Raw genomic sequence first — 18,043 nt, 5'->3', positions numbered from 1 at the left:
TTGCATTCACTGATACAATGGTACCTAGGGCACAACCAAGGCCCAGTTATGTAAAGATTGTGCTCCTACCTGAGGGTGAAGGAATTAAAAAGGAAATTCCAGCAGTAATAACTTTCATATTTTCTTACATGGGATGCAAACTGCTAGCAATGCCAGGATTTGTTGCCATCCCAAATTGCCCTTTGAACTGAAGGCTTGCTGGGTCATTGCAGGCCACAGTTAGAGTCACCCACATTATTTAGGTCTGGGGTGACATGTAAGAACATTAGTGACATTAGGACATGAGGTTTTTGCAGCAATTGACCGTAGTTTCATGTTCACCATACTGATACTGGTTTTCAATTCCAGATTTTATTACTTGAATTTAGATTCCACCAGCTACAGTGGTTGGATTTGAACCTTTGTATCCAGAGCATTAGCATGGGTCTCTGGATATTAGTCGAGTAATATTGTACATGATGGCCTTGTGGTATTATTGCTGGACTATTAATCTAGAGAGGAGAAAGTGAGGACTGCAGATGCTGGAGACCAGAATTGAAAAATGTGGTGCTGGAAAACACAGCAGGCCAGGCAGCATCCAAGGAGCAGGAGAATCGACGTTTCGGTCATAAGCCCTTTTTCCAGCACCACATTTTTTAACTATAAATCTAGAGACCCAGATAATGTTCTGTGCACCTGGTTTGAATCCAGCCATGGCAGATGTTAGAATTTGAATTCAATAATAAACTGGAAGTAAGAATCCAGTGATAACAATTAAACCATGGAGAAACCAATCTGAATCACTAATGTCCTTTAGGGAAGGAAACTGCCATCCTTACCTGGTCTGGTATAAATATGATTCCAACCCACAGCATTATGGTTGACTTGTACCTGCCCTCTCAGCATTAAATGCTGACCTAGCTAGTGACACCCTCATCCTGTAAATAAATAAGAACTACTAGGTCACCTCATCCATAAATTGTGCAATTTATATGCAACTTGTACATTAACAAGGTACAATGGATGGTTAGATTGTGGCTCATGGCTGAGATGACCTACACTGGGAGTTTAAAACTTCAGCTATGTAATTTGGAGGAAATGTAGAGTAGAGTAGTTTTTATTTGTCATTTCTACCATGTACAACTGATAAATACAAACAAGACAGCGTTCCTCCAGGACCGAGGGTGCTACATGGACAACGCAAACTACACAATCGTACACAGTATAATATTTCATTGCAGTTAGGGGGGAAGAACATCTGCCCTCATTAGCAACAAAGTACTTAGGAGTAGGACTAGGCCATTAGGCTGTCTGAGCCAGCTTCACCATTCCATAAGGTCATGGCTGATCTGGTTGTAGCCTTTGATCCACTTTCCTGTCTGATTGAGAGGCCTTCAAGCCAATCACCGTATCTAACAAGATTTAACCCCTGACCTATGGGTATTCTTCATAGCTCCCCCCATGTGAAGTATATTAGCTGCTATCTGTCAAGGTCTGTAGCATCTAACTGATGCTATGAGCAGTATAGTGAGCACTAATAAATATGCAGTCAACTCCGATTTGTCGCACTCATGGTGTGGCAACTTATATGAGCTTTATAACCAGCCACCATGAATATCTGCTTACATAAGTGTCAGAAAACAGGCCCATGTTGCACCATCCACCTGTCATGGCAGCAGAGTACGCAGAAAAATTCACTACCCATTTCAGTACCAATAAGCTCAAGGTAATATAGCACACTCAAACACCACTGGGCTCCCTGGCTCTCTGATGCAGTGCGGAGATGATACCAGAGTCCATTTAAGAACACAACAAGCAGGCATGATTGGAAACACATTGTAAATAGTGTATTTTCATAATTAGTCACTTTGTCTTATTAGGTCCAGAGTTCTGTTTGTTTGAAGATGTTTGCTCAAAGGAGCAGAATTCCGTGTGTGTTTCCTGTGTGGAGCTCTGCCTCTGTCTGTTGATTTTCTGTGACACTATGGAAGCAGAGTGGTATGTGAACTCTGGTGAAAGAGCATCTCACATTTGGTTTTATTCTCCTTTTTGTGTTTTCTGTGAAAGTCTCTCATTTTCCTTCTTGCTCTTGCCCTGCCTTTATTATCAGCATTTAGAGACATAGAGATACACAGCACAGAAACAGACCCCTTCGGTCCAACTTGTCCATGCTGACCAGGGAGATAGTAAGGAAAGAAATCAATCAGAGACTAGTACAGTTGGGAAAAAGAGTAAGTCAAACAGACAGGGCAGGCAGGAACAAAGTAGAGAACAAGGTAGGACTGATAAATTTAACTGCATTTATTTTAATGCAAGAAGCCTAACAGGTAAGGCAGGTGAACTCAGGGCATGGTTAGAAATATGGGACTGGGATATCATAGCAATTACAGAGACGTGGCTCAGGGATGGGCAGGACTAGTAGCTTAATGTTCCAGGGCATAGATGCTATGGAAAGGAACAAAAGAGGGGCAAGAGAGGAGGGGGAGTGTTTTTGAAAAGGGATAACATTATGGCTGTACTTAAGGAGGATATTCCTGGGAATATGGGTAGAATTTGGGTGGAACTAAGAAGTAAAAAAGGGATGATCACCTTATTGGAACTGTACTATAAACTCCCCAGTAGTCAGTGGGAAATTGAGAAAAAACATTTGTAAGGAGATCTCAATTATATATAAGAATAATAAGGTGGTTATGGTAGGAGATTTTAACTTTCCAAACATAATGTTAAGGGCTTGAATGGAGTGGAATTTGTTAAGTTGTGTACAAGCAACTTTTCTGATTTAGTATGTGGATGTATCTACTAGAAAAGGTGCAAAACGTGACCTACTCTTCGGAAATAATGCAGGGTCAGTGAGAGAGCACTTTGGAGCCAGTGACCATAATTCAATTAGTTTTAAAATAGTGATGGAAAAGAATAAACCAGATCTAAAAGTTAAATTTCAAAATTGGAGGAAAGCCAATTTTGACAGCATTAGGCAAGAACTTTCAAAAGCTGATTGGGGGCAGATGTTCGCAGCTGAAGGGACGGCTAGAAAATGTGATGTTTTCCCATTTGTGAGATAACAAGAGTTCAGACAGTGTGTTCCCGTTCGGGTGAAGGGCAAGGCTGGTAGGTGTAGGGAATGCTGAATGATTAGAGAAATTGAAATTTTGGTCAGGAATAAAAAGGGAGTATATGGCAGGGTATAGACAGCAGAAATTGAGTGATTCCCTAGAGGAGTGTAAAAGCAGTATGAGTATACTTAAGAGGGAAATCAGGAGGGCAAAAAGGGGACATGAGATAGTTTTGGCAAATTGGGTTCAGGAGAATCCAGAGAAACTCTACAAATACATTAAGTCAAAAGGGTAACTAGGGGGACAGAATAGGGTCCCTTAAAGATCAGCAAAGCCACCTATGTGTGGAACCACAGGAGATGGGGGAGATACTAAACAAGTATTTTGCATCTGTGTTTACTGTGGACATGGAAAATAGAGAACATGGGAAATAAATAGTGACATGTTGAAAAATATCCATGTTGCAGAGGAGGAGGTGCTAGATATCTTAAGATGCATGGATAAATCCCCAGGACCTATTCAGGTGTATCCTAGAATTCTGTGGAAAGCTGGGGAAGGGTTTGCTGGTCCCCTTGCCGAGATATTTGTATCATCAATAGCCATAGTGAGATGTCAGAAGACTGGAAGTAATCTAACATAGTGCCATTAGTGAAGAAAGGTGGTAAGGAAAAGCCAGGGAACTATAGACTAGTGAGCCTGACATTGGTGGTGGGCAAGTTGTTGGAAACAATGCTGAGGGACAGGATTTACATGTGTTTGGAAAGCCAAGGACTGATTAGAGATAGTCAACATGGCTTTGTGCATGGGAAATTGTGCCTCACAAGCTTGGTTGAATTTTTTTGAAGAAGTAACAATGAGGATTGATGAGGGCCAAGCAGTGGACGTGATCTGTCTGGACTTCAGTAAGGTTCCACATGGTAGACTGGTTAGCAAGGTTAGATCACACGGAATAGAGGGAGAACTAGTCCTATGAATACAGAGGTGGCTCGATGGTAGAAGACAGTGTGTGGTGCTGGAGGGTTGTTTTTCAGACTGGAGGCCTGTGCTCAGCAGTGTACCATAAGGATTGGTGTTGGGTCCACTGCTTTTTATCATTTATATAAATAACTTGGGTGTGAACATAGTTGGTATGGTTAGTAAGTTTGCAGATGGCACCAGAATTGGAGGTGTAGTGGGCAGAGAAGAAGGTTACCTTAGAGTATAATGGGATCTTGATCAGATGGGCCTATGAGCCAATGAGTGGCAGATGAAGTTTAATTTAGATAAATGTGAGGTGCTGCATTTTGGAAAAGCAAATCAGGGCAAGATTTACACACTTAATGTTAAGGTCCTGGGAAGTGCTGCTGAGCAAAGAGACATTAGAGTGTAGGTTCATAGTTCCTTGAAAATGGAGTCACAGGTTGACAGGATAGTGGAGAAGGTGTTTATTATGATTGCCTTTATTGGTCAGTGCATTGAGTATCAGAGTTGGGAGGCCATGTTGTAGCTGTACAAGACATTATTTAGGCCATTATTGGAATACTGCATGCAATTCTGGTCTCCCTGCAATAGGAAGGATGTTGCGAAACTTGAAAGGATTGAGAAGAGATTTACAAGGATGTTGCTGAGGTTGGAGGATTTGAGCTACAGGGAGAGGCTGAATAGGCTGGGGCTGTTTTATCTGGACCGTCCGAGGCTGAGGGGTGACCTTCTAGAAGTTTATAAAATTATGAGGGGCATGGATATAGTCAGTAGACAAGATCTATCCCCGGAGTGGGAGAGTCCAAAACTAGAGGGCATAGGTTTATGGTGAGGGCAGAAAGAATTAAAAAGGATTTAAGGGGCAACTTTTTCACACAGAGGGTGGTACATGTATGGAGTGAGCTGCCAGAGGAAGTGGTGAAAGCTGGTACAATGACAACATTTAAAAGGCATCTGGATGGTTATATGAATGTGAAGGATTCAGGGGTATATGGGCCAAATATGGCAGATGGGACGAGATTTATTTAGGATAACCTGGTCGGCATGGATGAGTTGGACTGAAGGGTCTGTTTACTGTATCTCTATGACTCTAAGAGATTCCAATAATCCAAAAAATGTGACTTCTCCCCTTCACCAGCACCTCAGCCACGCATTCATCTGCTCTATCCTTCTATTCCTACCCTCACTAGCTGATGGTACCAGGAGTAATCCGGATATGAATACCCTCTAGGACCTACTTGTTAAATTCCTGCCTAACTTCCTATATTCTCTCCTCAGACTCTCGTCTTTTTCCCTTCCTATGTCATTAGTTCCAAAGGGTACAAGTGCCTCCTGCTGGTATCTCTCCCATTTGAGAAAATTCTGCTTCCTCTCTGAGATATCCTGATCCTGGCACCAGGGAGGCAACACACCATCCTAATATCTCATGTCAGCTGCAGAACTGTCTGTCTGTGCCTCACTAGAGAGTCCCCTTCCAATCGATTGCTTGGAACCTGGCATTACTCTCATTTCATTAGAGCCAATCTTGGTACCAGAAACCTGGCTGTCCATTCTACATTCCCCTGACAGTCCATCACCCCATACATTTTCCGAAACAGAATTCATGTTTAAGATGAAGATAGCCACAGGAGATACCTGCACTACTTGCCTCTACCCCCCCCCCCCCAACCTTTCCTGGAGGTCACTCGCCTGCCCACTGTATCTTCAGTTTATCTCCTTCCCTGCAACTGCCATCCACTTCCTAGCTCCTGTGAATTCCTCATTGCCTCTAACTGCCAGTCCATCTAATCCATGCAATACGATAGGATTCACAGCCAAACACACCTCCTACAGACATAATCATCAGTAACATGAAACTCTCCCTAATCCCCCATATCCAACATGAAGAGCATATCGCTCTACTAAAGGCCACCTTTGCACCTTTTATTTGAGAAGGCTGATATTTACCTTGTCCACTTGTTTTACTATTTTGGATTATCTTGTCAAGTCTTCCTTCCTTCTTCCTTGTTTGAGAGATAATAGTGTTATTGCCTCAAGCCTGCCTTCATTCCAGGAAACCCAAGTTGCATTTACTTTTTCAGTGTTTAATATCCACTTAAACCTATTCACTGTTCTAGCATTATCCCGAATAGTTGTCTTCCTGTTCTCCCACATTGACAAGGTGACCATTTAGGGATATTTCATTCATTATTCTTACTCCATGTTAAAATCACTATATTTAAACATAAAGAATGAAAACTACGCTGACTGTGATTATTGTGGTCAAACATTGGGATTGGTAAATTCTTGAGGGTTACTGCTTGCCTCTATAACCTTCGCAGAAAAGCTGAGGAAATGGTTGTGGAAGGGTTTTCGTTTTCAGTTAAACTATGCATTGAAACTGATGGTTATCCATAATTTGTTACTTAGTTTCTGTGATGTGCTCTTTCTTCAATTGACAAAACAGATCTCAAATTTAGTCTGCTTAATTGTTCCCATCTTCTTTGCAGTCTTCAATGGTGGATGATATGAAATCTTGGTGTATGTCAAAGCTCCAAAATCTTGAGCTCAAGTTATCAGGAGAACTGCGATCAAAATCTGCAACCCCCTCCAGTGAAAATGTGTCAGAAAGTCTAGATCCTGATACCATTCTAAGCAGCAGGGACCACGGAACTGTCCAGACATATCCTGTTACACAGCAAGCAGAAGAACAATCGCAACAGCCTTATAGTCTGTTAGACGGATCAGAAGATGCCAAAGTCCAATCCCCAGATGAGGTATTAGGCAGACAACAGGATATTCCGCAAGGTATGGAGTTACATCTTGCAAAACTTTTTTTCAGAAGCAGCTTAAACAAATCTTCATCCTTTACTGATAAAATGAGGATTGTAAGTAAAATCATGGAGTGGTGCAGCTTGGCACAATTATTACAAATGTGCAGGTGAGGTGAATTGGCCATGCTAAATTGCTGATATGTGTTCAGGGATATGCAGGTTGGGTAGGAAATGCATGATTACAAGGATAGGGTAGGGAAGTGGGTCTGGGTGGGATGCTCTTCGGAGGATTGATATGGACTCAATGGGATGAATGGCCTGCTCCCACACTGTAAGGATTCTACAAAGTCTATGAATTCTGCCTTTAGTAATCGGAAGCAATCAGTGAATATCTGAATTAATTGTTTCCTTCTCTTCTAAAATTTGGTTTCTAACGCCACTTAGTTGCGATTTGTGGACAAATATCAGGCTTTTGTTGAAAAGAAAATGTTCTCAGAAGTGATAACTTTGATAGTTCCTTTTGGACCATCTGATAGATTCATCAAATCATTCAGAGTAAATATTTCAAATGGTTGTTAAAATAGGCCATCATAGTGTAATCAAACCATAGAGTCATAGAGATGTACAGCATGGAAATAGATCCTCCAGTCCAACCCATCCATGCTGACCAGATATCCCAACCCAATCTAGTCCCACCTGCCAGCACCCAGCCCATATCCCTCCAAACCCTTCTTATTGATATACCCATCCAAATGCCTCTTAAATGTTGGAATTGTACCAGCCTCTACCACTTCCTCTGGCAGCTCATTCCATGCACATACTACCCTCTGTGTGAAAAAGTTGCCCCTTAGGTCTCTTTTATATCTTTCCCCTCTCACCCTAAACCTATGCCCTCTAGTTCTGGACTCCCCTCCCCCAAGGAAAAGACTTTGCCTATTTACCCTATCCATGCCCCTCATAATTTTGTAAACCTCTATAAGGTCACCCCTCAGCCTCTGACGCTCCAGAGAAAACAGCCCCAGTCTGTATATCTTGGTCTTTTACAATTCAATCGTAAAGGCAGATGATCTTTATAAGACGCAATCATATCTCAATGGATGAAACTGGAGGACTGGGTAACGACTAGAATGTGCCATTGTTGGAATTGTTCTTTGAACAGTGAGGAATGGAAGCATATAGCAGGAACTATAAAGTTTCATAACCGGTCCAGGAGTTCCAGCAGAGGTATTGCTTGGTATAGAGTGGGTGAGTGTTTCTTTCCAGCAGTCGGATCCTGTCAAATATTCATCTGAACTCAGGAACACAATAATTTACGTAATTGGAGATTGTGCCCGCCTAATGCAGCATATAGTATATTGGAGCAATACTCTATAGTCATGACATGATTGAAGATATGGATCTCTTACTTGTTCCTAATCTGGGAAACTCTGAATCATGTGATTCCTGTGTCTGAATGAATCATAGCAGTATGTGTATTTGCTTCCTTCTAGGGTATTTACTGCTAACCATTTAAGAACTGTTTCTGTCAGAATTTTAATTGGGACTCACAATCACCTCCTACTTCCATCCCATACTTTCCCTGCAACTAACATCTGGAAGGAGGCATTGCAGCTAGGAAAAGGGTTTCCTTTCTCTTATTTCCAAAAGGGTGAAGAAATTACAGAAATAGCTTCCATCCCAAATTTTTCCCCCTCTGCTGTCATGATGCCTGACTCCACTCTATAAAGCACCAGGAATCCTTAAGGATTCCATGTAATTGTGTTTCACATCAAAGCGATCAAACTCTTCTGCATTGGTTTTAAAGAAATATGGAAGGACAAGCTGAGCTCTTATGAAAAGGGAATAAATTTTGTTTAGTGCAAGGGTGACATTTCCTCTCTGGTGCAGTAATTACTTCTTAGTTTCGGAGAACTCTCAGTTTAGAGAGATATGTCAAGTAGATTACGATAGAAGCAAAAGCATATTCTTGTTTTCTCCATATATTCATTAAATTGTGTAGAATGATAATAATCAATTTCTGTAAGAGATGCCTTATTTAGATTAGTAAAATACACTTTATGAAAGAACATGCTTGTCATTTGTAATATTGTGGTTTCTGCAGGAGCAACACAATTGGTATTGACTACTCCTAATTCCTCCTCAACCACTGCCCAAGCAACTTCTCTTCCAGCTGTTCGACCAAAGGAAAGGAGCATTTGTTCTGCTCCCCCTTCTAAAACACCCCAAGACCTATCACCCGTGGAGCAGCCTTTGCCAAAATCTGGTCATGTTAAGTTTCAGACTTCTAGTGAAACATCAGTTGTGAAAACGGACCAAGCAGTGACTGTTCATCCAGTTCGGGGACACAATCAAAGCAAAAGCACCCAGACAAAAAAATCTCTCAGTGGAAGGCATAGACAACAACAGAGCAGTACGTTGCTTTCTACTGGACAATGCATGGAACAACCTCGCACAGTAGTTAAGGAGAGCGTGCCTGTGCTTGAAATCACACAATATTTTTTTGAGGCAGTTTCCACACAGATGGAAAAGTGGTATGAGAGGAAGATTGAGGAAGCAAGATGTCAAGCTGATCAGAAGGCCCATCAGGATAAAGTCGCTTTGCTGGAGCAGATTAAAAGCTTAGAAGAAGAATTACAGAAACTTAGGACTAAAATGCAGAAAGATAGCTAGCAATTCCAGTGAAAGACACTCCTTCCTATCAAGGAACATATCACCTATGGCAATAATAACTGACACAATATTCTTAGCCGGAGAGTAGCACATAAAAATTAACATAACAAGTGTATGTGGGCTTCCACTGTACAGGAGACTTGTATTTTTAAAATTGCATACTGTTGTTTTACATTTGTTGGTCTCAAGCCACAGATTCAACCTTTCGACACTCTATTTTAGGTCCTCCCTGTAACGTTAGAAAATAGGTTATACTTTATGTTTGTCAAAACTAAGCATGAAATAAATTCACTGATAGACCCTTACAGCTTTGTATAGCAAAAGTTAGTAAATTATTACTCTTGGAAAGTGTTGCAAACAAATATATTCTAATTACATTCCTTTTACATTGTACCATGGCAGATTAAATGTTGCACATTGTGTATGTCAGCATTAGTGCTATTCACAGGTTTAATATGGGCTCAGAGAATTTTAAGAAAATGCACATGACAAATATTATAATTTGAAAATGAAGAGAATTACATTTAATATTTTGTATTTGAATATGCATAAATTAGAAGTTGTTTAAAATTGATTGACTAAATGCACAAGATAATCACTGACATATGGTTACTGCTGTTAGATTCTGGCAAGTCCATCGCACACTGTGACAAACAGAATATAATGAGGTGAATTTAAAGTGGATGTAATCACGGATATAAGTGGCCAGAAATTTCTGTGGAGATTTCTGCTTCACGTGACTCATGTACAGGTGAATCAACCAAGTTGAGAACCAACCAGAAGAGGATTTTTCATTCCACAAATTCCACTGTGTGGTGGGGGTAGGGGATAGTGGTTGAGATTTGATAACATTATAGTTTTTCTGTTTTCCAGCATTTACAATGTATCTGATCTCAGTCATCCATAGGTTAATGTATAACAGATTAGGCAGCAGCTCAAAGTAGATTTAAAGATTTAACAGTAAAATAACCAACTTTTTAAAATGTGCCCTGTACACAGATTTGGATTATTGCATACATTTTTTCTTTGGCTCAATTGATTTCAAAGTCTCTTTGCTATAAATTACTAACACTAACTTTTTAGAATTTAATCTATTGTGGGATGTGGACATTGTTGGAAGGCCAGTATTTGTTTCCCATCCCTCATTGCCTTTGAATTGAGTGGCTTGCTTGACCATTTCAGGACAGTTAAGAGTCAGCCACATTTATATATATTTGGCCAGACCAGAAAGGCACAGCAAATTTCCTTCTCTGAAGGATATTAATGATTTGAAAGAGTGGGGATTTATGGGAGGTGAGGAGGCTAAATCCAGAGACACAGGTAAAGTTCTGTGGACCGGGGTACAAATCCATCCATGTTGAAATTTGAAATCAATGAAAATCTGAAATGAAGGGTCCAATGATGACCATGAAACAATTGTTGATTGTCAGAAAAGCCTATCTGTACACTAATGTCCTTTAGGTAAGGAATCTGCCATCCTTACTTGGTCTGGTTTACAGTCACAGGTCTGTGACTTCAGACCTACAGAAATGTGATTTGACTTATCAATTATGAATGGGCAATAAATGCTGGCCTCGCTCGCGATGAATGACTTTAAAAAATGATTTTGACAAAACCCAATGATAGTTTTATGAACATCTTTTCTGAGATTAGATCTAGATTTTGTTAAATTGAACTAAATTCCACAAGCTGCCACGGTGAGATATGAACCCATGTCCTCAGAGGAATACCTGAGTCTCTGGATTACTGCACTGGTGATATTACTGCTTGACTACCATCTCCCCACTCCTGGCACTGTGGATGATGAGTTTCCAAATAGGATTTCTCTAATATTTTTATTTTCTGAAGGGGAAAGAAAGGATGTCAAGCCATCGGGATAGTATCAGAGGAAATGTTTCAACATTGTTACTATTGAATTAGAGAAACTCTAGTAATAGTGTAAATGAATTTTTTTTTTGTAAAATATCAATAATACGAGCGTTTAATGAAGTGCATTTTAAAATGTTAGGTTTCCCACATTATTGCTTTCCGTCTTTGGATTAAGAAATGGTACGCGTGTTGAACCAGCCAGAATCTGTCACCCACAACATTGAGAAGTAGAATATTCAGGTTAGGTCTCAATGTGAGTGGTGCTGTGGCATTCCAGGAAGAGGGAGGGAGCTGAAACAGGTCAGAGTGAAGTCAATGTCTAAGGGGCCTGCTGAGCTTTTATGGCAGCCAAAACATTACTGTATAAATGGAACTTAATAAAAGTTAGACCTACTTGATAACCATAAAGAGGGAATGTGCAGGATCATGAGCATACTCATTGCTTTATCACCATTCTGAAAACCTGCAGTACTAAATAGTCTTACCAGATATCCATATTTCACAATTTGGCAATAGCAGGGGGCCCACTTGTGACGCAATGGTAGTTTCCAAATCCCTGGACAGGGAGACTCATGTTCAAGTTCCTCCTGCTCCAGAAGTATGTAATAACATTTCTGAACAGGTTGTTTAGAACATTAGGTTTAACAATTGCAGGTATGTGCTTTCCTAAATTTGTAGCCCTGTTTATTATTGTCAAAGTTATTTGTTGCCACAATTGCTACAAAAATTAATAATTTTGCCAACTGTGGTTGATCACTGAAATGGTGGCCAAGCAGCAAATGGAACTAAAATAACGATAGAAGTTGCAAATATTTTGATGATATAGTGTCTGATACTAATCTTCAAAATGATAACTTTTTCATTAACCAGGAGATATTAATATTTTGCTTGCTTTATTTAGTTTACAAATGATAAAACACACAAGTGCAGTGGTTAATTATGTTATTTGGTCGGTAAAATTTACATCCTCAAGGTGCAAATAATTGTAGTTTAGATTCAATGAGTTACTCATACTTTTGCAATAAGAAGAACTTAATGTTGCGAAGGATTTCAATTTATAAGTAACCTGTAGTTAGAAGTACTGACCTCCCAACAGCTACAAAATGCTGTTTAGAAAATAAATTCCATGAATGTAGTAAATGTATGTCACAGTACTGATGTTGAAAGGTCTTGTTCATTTTGTACAGAAATAATTTTGATCATGATGAGTGTGTGATGTTCCGGGATAGCAAGACTTCATTGTAAAACTGTCTCTTCTTTATACCAATTTAGTATTGTGATTTCTGCATAATGCACAACATCATGGTTGAAATAATAACATGGACATTTCCTAAATTTGTGTGAGACATTTATAATATTTAAAGATTGAGTAGAATAAACAATCATCTTCAGAGATCATTGGATGAAACTCAACCTTGTGCAAATTCTCTGGAACTCACTATTTCTCAGCGCAAGAGCTGTCAAATTGGAAGTCAATGCTTCCCTCATTTATAACAAGCATTAAACACACTGCCTTGCAAGTAAAGATCCCAATGCTGGTTGACAGGCCCCACATGAAATTGGTCATCAACCCTGTTGAGTTTGATCCTCATATGTTCTGGGTAATTAGTGGACTAAAAACTCGAACTCGTGCCACAAACAGGTAGGACACTGGTTTAGTTGCATTTCTGTGAAGCCAGAAGAAGCTGAAATAATTCAAGCATCACAAATAATAGTCCAAATGAATGCCAGTTTGGTCTCTACTTACCATACCTCCCTGTTTCCCACTTAGAGTCATAAAGTCATACAGCACAGAAACAGACCCTTTGGTCTGATGCCAACTAGGTATCCCAAACTGGTCCCATTTGCCTGCATTTGGCCCATATCCATCTAAACCTTTCCTATTCATGTACCTACTTAAATGTTGTAATTGTACTCACTTCTAACACTTCCTCTACAGCTCATTCCATAGATGCACCAACCTCTGTGTGAAAGATGTGCCACTCAGGTCTCTTTTAAAGCTTTCCCCTTTCACCTCAAACCTATGCCCTCTAGCTTTGGACTCCCCTACCCTTGGAGAAAGACTCTGGCTGTTCACTTTATCCATGCTCCTCACTATTTTATAAACCTCTATAAGGTCACCCACCAGCCTTGGATGCACAAGGGAAAATGTTCCAGCCTATCCAGCCTCTCCTTATAACTCAAACCTACCTCAGATCTGTGTGCCAGCTTAGCATAAGAGCCAAGCAAAATACCTAAGGCATGCACTGGAGATATGCATCTGATTCCCAATCAGACCTGTCCAGTTTCATACAGATGACATTTGTTCCATCCATTTTGCACCAGAAACCAATGTTTGCTGAATTTGCTTCCATATCTTTCAACCCATATTGCAAGTGATAAGTTAGTTATTTGGATCTATAACAGTCCAAACATCCCACTCAACATCAACAAATAATTTAACTCTCATCACTGTCAGGTAAACAGCTGGATGCAACATGCAGATACAGTATTGTGACAAGCGTTATGTTGATATTTTAAACAGGCCAGAAAAGCTGATTGAGCCACTGTGCTCAAACACTGTACAGTGTTTGTCTCATATCTATTACTTGCTTGTAAGTTGATGAAACATCTATAATAAATTTCTTATGTAATTTCTATATATGCAATGAGAAAAAAATGCTCCCAATTTCTTCCTTCAAAACAGTATTTTCTTAAAACAAATAACATAACCAGGTTTTTGCATGAAATCATTCTACATTTATTCCTATTTAAGTCTACATGGCGTGGTCCCTGAAGCAACCCATATCATGATCTTGTGTATACTTAATGTATTATTAAAAATATAATTTTTTTAAAGAAGCCCTATGAATTTCAGATTGTACAAAATACATAAATTGTGGAGAAGTTTTTTTTAATTTTGCTGTGAATTTGGATGTAGAGAGAGAAACAAATAAATCAACATTTGTTTAAAGTTCTCATTTCAATGTAACATTGACTTGAGGATCGATTACTGCAACAACTTACATTTATATAAACAATTGCCTATGGTTCTCTAGCATCTGTAACATGGCAAAACATCCAAGGCTAGCACTTCTATTCCCCTGCTTGTCCAGTTTTTATTTTAACAACATTGGCAAACATGCCCTCAGGTGTCTTGGTCATTAGAATCATGGATGCTAACAGCGCAGAAGGAAGCCTTTCAGTCTGTCATGTCAACACCAGTCAACAAAGATCTGACTACACTAATTTCATTTACCAGCACTTGGCCCCCAGAAAGCAATAGCAATACAAGTGACTGTATAAATACTACTTAAATATAATGAGTTTCTGATTCAGCCACTCTTTCAGGTAGTGAGTTCTAGATTCCCACTACCCTCTGCGTGAAAAAAGAATTCTCCACAAATCTCCTCTTAGCCTCTATCTCTTACCTTAAATCTATATTTCCTGCTAATTGACTCCTCCACTAATGGAAAAAGTGCTGACATATACAACCTATCTCTGTCCCTCATTATTTTAGACACATCCATCAGGTCCCTTCTCAACCTTTGCAGCTCCACGGAAAACAATGCCAAAGCGCAGGCAGCATTCTGGTGAGTTTGCTCTGCATCCTGTCTTGTGCAATCACATCCTTCCTATAATGCAGTGTCCAGAACTGGATGCAGTACTCCACTTGTTGCCTATGCTGTGATTTATATATGCAGTTCCAGCATAACCACCTTCCTATTGTCTTCTACACCTTGGCTAATGAAGGCAAGTATTCCCGTATGCCTTCTCAACCAGCTCATCTGTCTGCCCTGCTATCTCCAGGGATTTGCGGCTATGAACATCAGGCTGTCCTTGATCTTCAGTACTTTTCAGGTACCTACCATTCAGTATACAAAGGAACCTCGATTATCCAAGTATTGGATGATCCGAAGAAGATTTCAAGGTCCTGCAAAAACGTTACATCAAAGAGGTAAGTGTATTCTATTTCCCTGTACTGAAGAAGATGGGAAAATGTTGGCAAAAATGAAGAAACGCAAGCAGCTGAAGCATCACCAACTGGATGTTTTTTAGGTAAGGGTTGTTACATAGCCCTTCACAAACGTAAGTGTTTTACAGTAATCCTGGCACTTTACCCAGCCGTTCATTAAAAAAAAAGGCTGAGAACGTAAATGCATGTGCGGGGAGGGGTTTCCATCTTTCCCGGAAACTGATACTGTCAATGGTCTTGCAATCATTGAAGCTGTTTGGGACCTTGTTTAATGCTGGGATTTCATGGAAAGGGTTTAGTTCTTCACATTTTAACCTGTAATTTGCAGACTGCAAAGATTAATTTGTTTAAATGGCAGACTCATTAAAATGATAGATTTAAACAAATTCTCTGGTAGAGCACAGCATTAGATCAGTATGGCTTCCCCTGTTTAAGCTAAGATTGATTATCCGAATAATCAATTATCCAAACGAAATAGTGCCCGCCCATCTCGTTCAGATACAGTTCCTCTGTAATCAGTTGCCTTTTTAGTCTTCCCAAGTGCATCACCTCACACAGTTCTGAATTGAATTCCATTTGGCATTGTTCTGACCAGTCCATTAATATCTTCCTGCGGTTAACAATTATGCTCTTATTTACCATCCTACCAATTTTCGTCTCATTCGCGAGCTTCTTGATCAGACATTTAAGACCAAATAATTAATGTACACCACAAACAGCAAGGCCCCAGCAATGAGCCCTGCAAAACACTAATGGAACCAGGCTTGCCGTTAGAAATGGCCTTTGACTACCGACCTCTGCTTCCTACCTCTAAGACAATTTTAGATCCAGTATGTGACTTTACCTTGAAATCTGTAGGTTCTTACTTTTGTGATCAGTTTGCCACGAGGGACCTTATCAAAAGCTTTATTGAAATCCATGTACACCACATTAGGTGCATTACCCTGATTTGGCCAAATTTGTCAAAACATTCTCTTCACAAGCCTATGCTAACTAACCCTGATTAATCTATCTCTTTCCAAGTGTAGATCTATGCTGCCTGTCACAATTCTTTCTAATATCTTTCCCACTATTCAGGTCATACTGACTGACCTGTCATTTTCTGATCTAACCCTATATTTCTTTTTTAATAAGGAGACAATGTTAGCAGATGCCTAGCCCTCTGGTATCTCACCTGTACCCAGACAGGATTTGAAGGTTATTACCAAGGGCCCCATGATATCTCCTCTTTTGCCTCCTTCAACTGGATATCATGCAACTCAGCTGAACCTACAGATCATTTTTAAGGCTTTTATTTCAGTCATTTGCAGGATGTGGGCATCGCTGGCTAGACCAGCATTTATTGCCCGTCCCTAATTGTCCAGAGGGCAATTAAGAGTCAACCACTTTGCTGTGGATCTGGAGCCAGATGAAGACCAGACCAGATAAGATGGTGGTTTCCTTCCCTAAAGGACGTTAGTCAACCGGATGGGGTTTTCTGACAATTGACAATGGTTTCATGGTCATCATTAGACTCTTAATTCCAGATTTTTAAAAATCTTTTAATTTCTTAACTAAAATACAAAACAAACAAAATTTTTGTTCATTTTAATTTTTGTTTTATTTTGCTCTTAATTTTTAAAAATTTTGTTAAACATTTCAGAAATTAATAGTTCTCACTCTCCAAGTTTATTTCATCTAATATTTCACAGGCCATCACTGTAATATCTGTATCTGGCTGGTCCTTTTCCATTTTGAAGACCAACACATTATTAATGGAAGTCTGAATTCACATCTTATGTGTTCACTTACAGATTATCTCAATGGTCCGTTCCTAATAGACCCTACTCATTTTCTTGCTCTTTATAGCTATTTTACTCAATCCATTCAGATGTTATCATAGAATCCCTATAGTTCGGAAACATTCCATTTGGCCCAACAAGTTCACACTGAGCGTCCGAAGAGTAACCCAACCACACACATTCCCATACCCTATTACTCTACATATGCATCTAACTGACACATCCCTAACACTATGGACAATTTTAGCACAGCCAATTCACCTAACCTGCACATTTTTGGATTGCAGCACTGATGAGTTGCATAATATCCAGTTGAAGGAGGCAAAAGAGGAAATATCATCTGGCCCTTGGTAATAACCTTCAAATCCTGTGTGGTCACAGGTGATATATCAGAGGACTAGGCATCTGCTAACATTGTCTCCTTATTTAAAAAAGAGCACCCAGACGAAACCCACAATGACAATGTACAAACTCCACACAGTTGCCCACGGCTGGAATTGAACTCAGGTCCCTAGCACCGTGAGGCAAGTGCTAACCTCTGGACACCATGTTGCCTATTATGATACAGCTCTTTGGCAGGTGGGACTTGAGCCCAACCTCTGAGCATGCACCGGATATTCTGAAGTGGGAGGGTGAGCAGCCAGAGGTCATGATCCTTTTTGCTACTAATGACATAGGCTGAAAGAATGATAGGGTCTCACAAACAGAATCTGGCAAGTTAGGCAGGAAGTTGAAAAGCATAACTTATTGAATTGCAATCTTCAGATTACTACTGTGCCACGTGCTAGTATGGCCAGAAATAGGACGACAATACAGTTTATTGTGTGGTTATGGAGCTGGTGTGGGAGGGAGTGATTCAGATATTCTGGATCATTGGGATCTCTTCCAGGGCAGGTGAGCCCTGGACAAGAAGGAAGGGTTGCGTCTGAACTGGAGGAATACAAATAGCCTTGAAAGTGTTTGCTAATATACTCAGGAGGATTGAAACAAATATAGCAGGGTTGGGGGTGGGGGAAGCAGAGC

The 18,043-nt window shown here is 40.0% G+C and overlaps 1 protein-coding gene across 3 annotated transcripts in view; it reads left to right on the top strand.

The window, feature by feature from the left end:
* ankrd6b (ankyrin repeat domain 6b) overlaps nucleotides 1–10,846 on the top strand; it is an 80,692-nt gene extending 69,846 nt beyond the window's left edge. For all 3 annotated transcript variants that reach the window (XM_043686716.1, XM_043686720.1, XM_043686713.1), the window contains 2 exons: nucleotides 6,482–6,779; nucleotides 8,847–10,846. In XM_043686716.1, the coding sequence (XP_043542651.1) occupies nucleotides 6,482–6,779; nucleotides 8,847–9,415 (867 nt within the window). In that variant the 3' untranslated portion in view covers nucleotides 9,416–10,846. The remainder of the gene's footprint in view (nucleotides 1–6,481; nucleotides 6,780–8,846) is intronic.
* Nucleotides 10,847–18,043: the final 7,197 nt, after the last annotated feature.

The sequence above is a fragment of the Chiloscyllium plagiosum genome, chromosome 3, assembly GCF_004010195.1.
Source record: "Chiloscyllium plagiosum isolate BGI_BamShark_2017 chromosome 3, ASM401019v2, whole genome shotgun sequence".
NCBI classification, from domain to species: Eukaryota; Metazoa; Chordata; class Chondrichthyes; order Orectolobiformes; family Hemiscylliidae; genus Chiloscyllium; species Chiloscyllium plagiosum.
Note: the sequence above shows the minus strand (reverse complement) of the source record. Positions and strands in the feature narration are given on the sequence as shown.